Consider the following 9932-nt stretch of genomic DNA (forward strand, 5'->3'; position numbering starts at 1 on the left):
AGATGAACAGGCTGTTGTGCTGCACTCCGGGGCCAGGCTTGGCAAACAAGGGACATCGAAGGGCAGAGCAGTGCCGGTCTTTCCCAAGGGTGTAGAGGCGGCTCTGTCACTGCCACGACCGCCAAGGGCCGACCACTGGGCAGTGAAGAAGAAAGCCCCGCGGTGACCAGCCCCGTGCGCTTAGAGTGGAGCGTTGCGGGGCGGAACGCAGAGCTCAGGCCTCGCGGCTCCCTCCGGACTCAGTTTGCGAGCGCACCAGGGACTCCCGGCCGGCGACGCAGCGTCTCCCCGCGACCCGGGGCGGTTCGGCGGGCAGGAGACGGCCCCGGCGGGCTGGAAAGGTGGGGCCGGAGTCTCCCTTCCGCCTCCGGAGCTCCCCCCTCCGGCTGGACGACCCTAAACTGCAGCGCCGGCTTCCTCTTCTCTCCTCAGGCGCCGCTTAGAGGGCGAAACGTCCCGCCCAAGACGGAGCGGCGGTCAGGGCCTCCCACCGCGCAGGCACAGCTCGGGGACTTCAGCGGCATTAGCCGCAGGAGGAAGACGCCGGGTGCTCGCCGAGGTGAGCTCGGGGGCGAGCTCTGGGTTCCACCACAACTTCCTGGAGACGCGGGGGGAGCAGGCCGCCCGTGTGGCCCACCCACTCCCCGGATTGGTTAACTGCTGTCTTAACGCCCTCCTGCAGCTGGTGATTGGTGGAGACGCGCCGTCTGTCACTCGCTTCCCTGTGGGTATCTGGGTCGCTAAGGAAAGCGTTACTTGAAGCTCGGTGAGAAGAGGTTGGTCAGGCCCTTGAGTCCAGTTTGTTTATGGTCGTGGGCACCGTACCCCCTCCCCCCGCGCGAGCTTCCGTCGCAACGGACAGGAGGAACCAGTAGTGGGGCGGAGGGCGGGGTGGCGAGAAAGTGAAGGTTTAGAAATAAACTGGAGACACCTAATCCTGGAAACGGTAGAGGGGGAGCGGGGTAGGGTGGAAGGCTTTTGAAGGAGGGGAGTGTGATCCCAGGAGCAGTGACTGTAGGAGGAAAGGGCCCTGTGGGAGATTTTCAACATCTAAGTACGTGGGGATCTAATTTTCTAGGTGAGTGTCTAACAAAATCCACTGGAGAATTTGCTTTGACTTTGCAGCAGAGGTGGGAGACTACCGGCAGTTCCTGTTCTTCAGTGAGCTTAATTTGAATAATTCTCTCTTCTATTGCTTCAGATGGACAGCTCTCAAAAAAAGCATAAACAATTGAAGGATGGATACCATTGCATATTTTAAGAGCGTGTTGAAAGGAAAATAAGGTATTCACTTTTATTTAATTGTGGTAAATTGTACAAGAAAATTAACTTTGAGAAGATGCTCTCAAGTTTTGAATGAGTAGAGTGACTTGGTTTTGTGATAGGTTTCAACTTTTTAAATTGTTTGGTACAGAAGTCATATGTTGCTATACTTGTCAAATATGCTCTTTGCAAATTTTCTAGTCCTAATTATTCTGAAAATGGAAGAAATCTTGAGTTTTTGTAATGTGAATTCACTTTTGAGTGAATAGTGCTGTAGATTGTTCATTAAAAATATGTAATGATGACTTTAAAAATCCTTAAATTTGTAATTTCCTATTAGAATACAGATGAAATTGGGTAGTTCTCACTCATTCAGTAGTTCAGAATTGTAGATTAATTTCACTTTATACTTAAAGCAGTTTGTTTATTAAACACCTGATATATTTTGAGGGTCAGAATTGCAACAGGTACTTCAACTGGCTGTCTAGTCATATGATTCTCTTGTTTCTATTACTTGTGTGCCATATAGTCCACAACCCTTTGGTGATATACCAGAAATTTTCAAGAAGTAGTTTATTTCATTCACAGAACACCCCATTATTAGCTCTTAAGGACAGGCCTGGGCCCTACTTTGGAAAATTCTAACCTAGGATTGAGATGAGATCTGGGCATATGTATTTCTAAAAATTTCCTCAGATGATTTTGATGTGCACCCCTCCCCCCAGCTGAGAACAATTTAATGGTTTTTTTTTGAAGGATGATATCTAAGTATAATGCAAAAATAGTGTTTGCTTAGGCAAAGTAGGGAAGTTTCACTGTCACTCAGAAACTCATGGATCTAACCATTCTATGCTCAGAAAGCAAGTTTGGTTTGGGGAACTGCAAAGCGCTTTGATGCAATTTCACAATCCTCAGAGACTTGCATGGAGTATAGTTTCCTGTTAGGGTTCAAATGTACATCTGTTAGGCTTTAAGGAGAGATTGACTCTAGATCTACTCAGTAGATACAGTAGACTACATTATTTTTACCTCAAAAAGTACAATGGGGTGATAATACATTTATGAGTTTTATTTTAGGAAGAATACCTTTACTGGTAATAAATGTAAATTGAACCATCCCAATAGCCCTTTGATTATTAAGTAAAGAACATGCATAATTCAAGCCTAACATTTTTTTGTTACCATGAAATATTCAGATAATTTGAAATGTTCATGAGGGCTTTTAGACCAAGTTAACCAGAGAGAAGTAGGTTAAAAAAATAATGGTACAATCATTTTAGTATTCCAGTATGGGAAAAGTGGGTAAAATCAAAGCCAGTCTGACTTTAGGCAAAGAAATCAGTCCAATTACGTTCTATCTCCTAGAATTTCTTTTTCATTTATATATAAGTTCCTCACTACAAGATTTGGCAAGTGACATATTTGAATAGGGGGCAAAATTTTTGAAAACACAAGAAAAAACTATAACTTAAAAGTACAAAACCATGTGTAGTCCATGACTAGTACCTTACATTTTGTATGTATTGTTTGAACAGAAAGCCAGGAATATCTCAGTATGAATCAGCCTAGATCTAGATCAGATGATGGTGGTGCAGAAACCTCATCTCAAGACCATAATCATCATGAAAGTGAGAGAAGATGGCAGCAAGAGCGTCTCCACAGAGAAGAAGCCTATTATCAGTTCATTAATGAACTCAATGATGAAGATTATCGGTTAATGAGAGACCATAATCTTTTAGGCACCCCTGGTAAGAGATGGATAAAAGAGGAGATACCTTTTTTTCACTGTTAGAAGGAGGAATTTCAAATGAGGTTTTTTTCGCTTGTTTGTTTTATTCTTCCTTCTCCTTTCCCCTTCCCCCAAGCTATAATATCTGTTTTGTGAGTTTAGGACTTTTTTTTTTTTAAATAAAAAATAAAATCATTGGCTTCCTTCTGTATTTTCTAACTAAGTAAGAACATTGGACATGGAGCACTGTCATACAAATGCTAAACTAATAAACAGGTTAATGTACATGATAGTGTTATATAATTACATATATGGTATGCTTTCGCCAAAGTAATTATTGTACAAATAAAGTATTGTGATTTAAAATTCAATTGTAACTCACTTGGGATATTATACTTTATTCAGCTGAATAAAAATTCTCAAAGTCCACTGTGCTCCATAGATTTGCTAAAATGCATGAAATAACTGCAATTGTATTGCATATTGATGACCCATATAATGAAGTATTGGGTAAAATTCCATGACATAAAGATTTGAAGTTTTCTTTAGAAAATTTTCCTTCTTAATTTCTCTTTTAACGCTGCATAAAAATCTGTAGAATTATAGCTCTTGTTCTAAGCATGTCAACTGAGAGCCGTTTACCAATTATTCCAATTGAATCTTACTTGAATAAATTTTAATAAAACATTAATAAGTGAACCACAACCAGATGGATTTATATTTGCCTCAACTGAATACTTTTACTTGTCTTCAATTTACAGGACATATACAAACTATATCACATTGTCTTATACAGGTTGCTAAAGATAGCTTGGTAAAATTTTTTTTAAAAGTGGGTGATTTTTTTTGTTTGTTTGGTTTAGGAGAAGTAACATCAGAAGAACTACAGCAGCGGTTAGATGGAGTCAAGGAACAACTAGCATCTCAGCCTGACTTGCGAAATAGGGAAGATGGAACAAATACCAGAGGTATATGGACCCTTTTTTCCATAAAGCACAGACTTGACTGAAACAACTGCAGAAATGAAATTAATAGATCTCGTACAGTATGTTTATTTTCAGTGTTTCCAGTTTTAATGTGACAATCAGATAATATTTATGTATGGACATATGCAAAGCAGTATGCTTAGGCACTGCACGGCAGGGAAGTGAATACAAAGATGTTTTACACACATAGATTGTCTTGAGCTTATAAATGTGAAACAGAATACAATTAATTAGAAGAACAGTTCTTTTCCAAAGTATGTAACTAAGCTTCACCTCTAGATGTTTACATATGGAGTAATACAGAAAGACTGAGAATCCAGAAATTCATTTTTGTTATTTTTGTTTGTTTTTTTGCCATTTTCCTTGAGCATTGTAAAAGAAGATCTCGTAAAACAAAGTGCTCGTAAAAAATATTCAAACTATAAGTATGTAGAATTAAAAGTAATTGCTAACTTTCATGACCCTTCTCACCACTCCCGCTTCCATTGCAAAAATGCAACGTTTCTATAAAGTAGTGTATTCTTTTCTCCTGGTAACAGTCCGGGGAACATAGGTAAACCTGCTTCAGGGACCCACCCAGCTAGTAGGGTAGGCTTATAGCTGTGGTGTCCATTACAGTAGCTACTAGCCACATGTGACTATTTGAATTTAAATTAATTAAAATTAAATGAAATAAATTACAAAATTCCTTTCCTCAGTCATACTAGCCCCATATCATGTGCTCAGTAGTCACATGTGGCTATTGAGAAAGTCCTATGGGACAGTGGTGCTCTAGGGTATTGTTTGTGTGATCAAGCTTGAGTCATGACTGCATCTAGGTTTCAGGTGGCAGGAGGGATGTGGCCACAAAGAGTCAGAAGACACCATCCTGGAATGAGCTTCATCACTTCCACTCACATATTGATGAGAATGCAGTCATATGCTACACCTATGCACATGCTCAATCACAGGAGAAGAGCAGAATAGATTTCACAATACCATTAGCGCTACAGTCTAGTTTTTAAAAAAGGAAGTAACATTTAGAATGAGTAATGTTTACCTGCTTTTTACTCATCTTTTCCAAACTAAAATGAAAATTGGGTATTAACCCATTTCCTTTGTGTTGAGATAAGTTGTACTAGATTTGTACCAATTGATAATACTGGTCTTCGGAATATATTTTAATGGAAAATGCACCTATCACATGTAAAAGGTATTATAATCTTTAGACTGCGGCTTAATTTGCTATTATTTTATTGGCACCAGTAGCTTATTAACAGCTTTAACTGTGACATTTTAAAGAATTTTTCATGAGAGAGATTGTAATAATGAAATGAGACCAAAGCTGTCTCATTTAATAGGTGTTCTTGAGTAGAACAGACTTAAAGGTTAAAGTTCATACTGTTAATGTGAATCGGAGTTTTGTACTTTACCTTGTATAATCCACTGGTTAAGAAAGGAATATTTAAACTTGGCACAGTGGCAGTATCATAGTCCAAGAAATTTATCTAGGACACATTTATGTATAAATTCATTCATTCAGTGAACATTAATAGAGAGTTTGATTTGTACTAGGTACTGTTTTAAAGGCTAGAAATTTAGTGAATAGGATACGATAAAATTTGTTGTCTTTATGTCGTAAGTGAATGGAAAATATATATTTTGTATAACAGCTAACATTGAGTGTTTCTTATATGCCAGTTATTGTGCAAATAATTTTACATCTTATTTTATCCTTGTGATAACCCTATGTTATTGGTACTCCTATTATCTCCCTTTACAAACAAGGATACAGGCATAGTGAACTTAAGTAACTTGCCCCAAGTCTCCCTAAAGACAGAGAACATGTGTTTGGACATTATGTTCAGAGAGCCACATTTCTTGAAGTGCGCATTTTTGGCAGTTCTTAAGATAAAGAAAAAATTCTTAAAGGTTCTAAAAATACCTACTTGCAAAACTTTTGATTGAGTTAGTTTCATCAAAAGGATTCCACAAGTAAAGGATCAATTATACATGAAATTTTGCCCTTGTATTTTATTGATAAAAAATATGAATAAAGCAATATAAGTCTTAGTATTGGATATAGTTCTCATGTGCCTTAACATTTTGCAAATAGCAGGAATATACAAAGCAAGAGTGAAGATTTCTCCAAAGCTTAGCATAAATAAAAATATACATATATATTTTTAAAGATTTATTTTATTTCTCCCCCACCCACTGCCTTATTGTTTGCTCTCTGTGTCCATTCACAGGGTATTCTTCTGTTTCTGCTTGTCTTGTCTTTTAGGCGGCACCGGGAACCAATCCTGGGACCTTCCAGAGTGGGAGAGAGGTGCTCAATCTCTTGTGCCACCTCAGCTCCCTGCTGCATCTCTTATTGTCTCTCCTTTGTGTCTCTTTTTGTTGTGTCATTTTGCTGTGCTGGCTCTCTGCTCTGGCCAGCTTGCCATGCAAGCCAGCACTCCTGCACAGGCCAGCACTCCACGTCAGCCAGCTCTTCACTTGGGCCAGTTTGCCATTCAGGCGAGCTTGCCTTAACCAGGTGGCCCTGGCAATCAAACCCTGGACCTCCCATATGGTAGATGGGAGCCCAGTTGCTTGAGCCACATCTGCTTCCCCATAAACAATAAAGTTTTATAATATGTACTTAAAATTTTATAATTTTAAAATTATAAAAAATATAAAATTATACACCTTTCTTTTGGAAAGTTTGTTTTTTGTTATTCCTATTTTCCATTAAATGCACAGATATTCTTACATACAATTTGCTTTAATAAAACTTGTGTGTGTTTGTGTTTTAACAAGCTTTCAATAAAAATCTAAGGATAGATTTTAGGACTTGATCTTAAGTTAATTTGTTTTCTTTTCCAGACTCAGAAGTCCCTAGGGAAAGTTCAAATGAAGATTCTCTATTAGAATGGTTGAACACCTTTCGCCGCACAGGAAATGCAACTCGAACTGGACAAAATGGGAACCAAACTTGGAGAGCTGTGAGTCGAACAAACCCCAACAGCGGAGAGTTTCGATTTAGTCTGGAAATCCACATAAATCATGAGAATAGAGAATTTGAAATTCATGGAGAAGATTATATGGGCATTCCACTTTCAGGTATTAGCAGAGATCATACTAGAAATAGGAATCAAAGATCAAATAGTCCTGTGGCTAGGCGAACAAGAAGCCAAACCTCAGTGAATGTCAGTGGTAGTAGTTCTAACATTCCAAGGACTAGGCTTGGTTCAAGAGGGCAGAATTCAGTAGAAGTGTCTTTCTCTGCACTGGAAAGATCAAGAAATGGAATTGGGGGATCAGTTGGTGTTCCTGTAACTGGTGCTCCACATGCTTATTTCAGTGGTCAGGTGAACCAGGCAGGTGGTACTGAACTCAGGCAAAGGGAGGGGCAGCGATTTGGTGCAGCACATGTTTGGGAAAATGGGGCTAGAACTAATGTTACAGTGAGGAACACAAACCAAAGATTAGAGCCAATAAGGTTACGGTCCTCTTTCAGTAGTCGAAGCCGGTCACCAATTCAGAGACAGAGTGGCACTGTTTATCATAATTCACAGAGGGAAAGTAGGTCTTCGCAGCAAACCATTAGAAGATCTGTTAGGAGGAGAGGTGTGACGCGTGTCTTTTTAGAGCGAGATAGAGAATCCAGAAGTACTGCATATACTCCATTCTCTAATTCAAGACTTGTGTCAAGAATAACAGTGGAAGAAGGAGAAGAATCTAGTAGGTCCTCAACTGCTGTACGACGACATCCAACCATTACACTGGACCTTCAAGTAAGAAGGATTCATCCTGGAGAAAATAGAGATCGGGATAGTATTGCAAATAGAACTCGATCCAGAGCAGGACTAGCAGAAAATACAGTCACTATTGAAAGCAATAGTGGGGGCTTTCGCAGAACTATTTCTCGTTTAGAGCGATCAGGTATTCGAACCTATGTTAGCACCATAACAGTGCCTCTTCGTAGAATTTCTGAGAATGAGCTTGTTGAGCCATCATCAGTGGCTCTTCGGTCAATTTTAAGGCAGATCATGACCGGGTTTGGAGAACTGAGTTCTCTAATGGAGGCTGAATCTGAGTCAGAGGTTCAGAGAAATGGTCAGGATTTACCAGAGATGCACTCAGATTCAAGTAATGTAGGTACAGGTAATGATAGCAGCCAGCATACTGAAGGGTCCTTTCAAGACAGACAGGCCCAAGATGACAGCACTGAAATGCCTGATGCAGATGAGACAATCCAGCCTCATGCCCCACACAGTGAGAACAGAGGTGGCAGGCAGGTGAGAAATGCAAACAATTTAGTTGAAACAGGAACACTCCCGATTCTTCGCCTTGCTCATTTCTTTTTACTGAATGAAAGCGATGATGATGACCGCATTCGGGGTCTAACCAAAGAGCAGATTGACAATCTTTCTACCCGGAACTATGAGCATAGCAGTATCGATAGTGAACTAAATAAAATCTGCAGTGTTTGTATCAGTGATTATGTAACTGGAAACAAACTCAGGCAATTACCTTGCATGCATGAATTCCACATTCACTGTATTGATCGATGGCTCTCTGAGAATTGTACTTGTCCCATTTGTCGGCAGCCTGTTCTGGGGTCCAGTACAGCAAACAATGGGTGAAGTCATGGGACCTGTCCAGATTCTGCATTGTGGTAGAGCTGAGTCTCCAAGCATTCTTTTGTTGACTTATTTGTGATAAGCTAACCAGGAAGAAAACTAACAGATTATAGTTTGAACTATTTTTTGTGTGCTTTTTTAACTTGTTAAAAAGAGGAAATTTATATAAAATTTAAAACGTAAATATTAAATTATCCAAAAATACAGAACACTTATATTGCTAGAACCAAATAACCTTTAAGATGTTTTTATTTTGGTAATTTTGTCCTGCTAAGCACTTTTGTATCTGCAAAATTCAGTAGGTTACAATCAGTCTTCTTTTTCTTAATAGTACAGCAGACTTCACTTGGACTTTAAAATTTCATAGGCTCACTTCTATGTCCAGACATTGATGTCTAAATAAGTCTTTCATTAACTTTTTATTATAAGAACAGTATCTTTTCCTGAAAGAATGTTTGGCCGGGTATTTGCTAAATGTATTTAAGTTACTTGAATTGTTAAATTTAATATGCAGCATATCATCTGTGTATATAAGGTATATAATTTTAAGGTTAAAATATTCAATCAGAATACTGTCAGTTTGGTTCTTATTTAAGCTTTTTGGCTATTTCTGCATAAGACAAATGTTTAATATTAACAAGATCATCTCAGAGGAAGTGGATTAAGATGTTATTTTAAAATAGAAATAATTTACTGAAGCGTCTCTGACAATCTGATTTATTAGACAGCAAGCAATAGAAAATATTGAACAAATATTTCTTTATTCATAAGTGGAAAATGGACATTTTAGAACACATAGGTTATTTAACTGAGCTCACTCTTTTTTGTGACTTTTTTGAAATAATTCTTTGGATTATTAAGTCATATACACAATATGCATGGTTTCTTTAGTTTAAACATTTTTAAAATGTCTGTAAAAAATCAAATGCTTAGATAATATGTTAAGTTCACTTGGAGGCCAAAAAAACCCCTCCAAATAAAACAAAACAAAAAACCCTTCAAGAGAATGTAGACTTTATATAAACACAAAGTATGCATTAAAGATCTATTTCTACCAATAAATATTAAAACAAAGACTGAATTCTTTTTTATTGGTCACTTTTTTTTCACCCCCCAAAATATTTATTTCATTATTTACTGGAGCTAGTCAGTGTTACAGATGTTGAGGATCCAGCAGAGGACAGACAAAAATCTCTATCTTCATGGAAAAGGTGGATTTGCTTTTAGAAAATGAAATGTAATGAATTGCTGTTCTTAATTTTGTATTTCTTTATTTTCCTATAGTGATACTGCATGGGCATAATCATAAGAGCAATACCTCAAGGCCTGAGTCTGTGAGATTTA

General features: G+C 38.5%; 1 protein-coding gene across 6 annotated transcripts in view; it reads left to right on the plus strand.

Moving 5' to 3' along the window:
- The window catches only part of RNF6 (ring finger protein 6), a 28101-nt gene extending 18439 nt beyond the window's left edge, over positions 1–9662 (plus strand). The window contains exons 1-7 of one of the 6 annotated variants that reach the window (XM_058277040.1): positions 242–341; positions 433–559; positions 683–776; positions 1202–1284; positions 2799–3011; positions 3856–3960; positions 6829–9662. In XM_058277040.1, coding sequence (XP_058133023.1) covers positions 2819–3011; positions 3856–3960; positions 6829–8591 — 2061 coding nt within the window. In that variant the 5' untranslated portion in view covers positions 242–341; positions 433–559; positions 683–776; positions 1202–1284; positions 2799–2818 and the 3' untranslated portion in view covers positions 8592–9662. Of the gene's footprint in view, positions 1–241; positions 342–432; positions 560–682; positions 1079–1201; positions 1285–2798; positions 3012–3855; positions 3961–6828 lie in introns of those variants that run through there. The other 5 variants (XM_058277041.1, XM_058277038.1, XM_058277042.1 and 2 more) reach the window with 5 other exon arrangements.
- Positions 9663–9932: the final 270 nt, after the last annotated feature.

Source organism: Dasypus novemcinctus, chromosome 15, assembly GCF_030445035.2.
Source record: "Dasypus novemcinctus isolate mDasNov1 chromosome 15, mDasNov1.1.hap2, whole genome shotgun sequence".
NCBI classification, from domain to species: domain Eukaryota; kingdom Metazoa; phylum Chordata; class Mammalia; order Cingulata; family Dasypodidae; genus Dasypus; species Dasypus novemcinctus.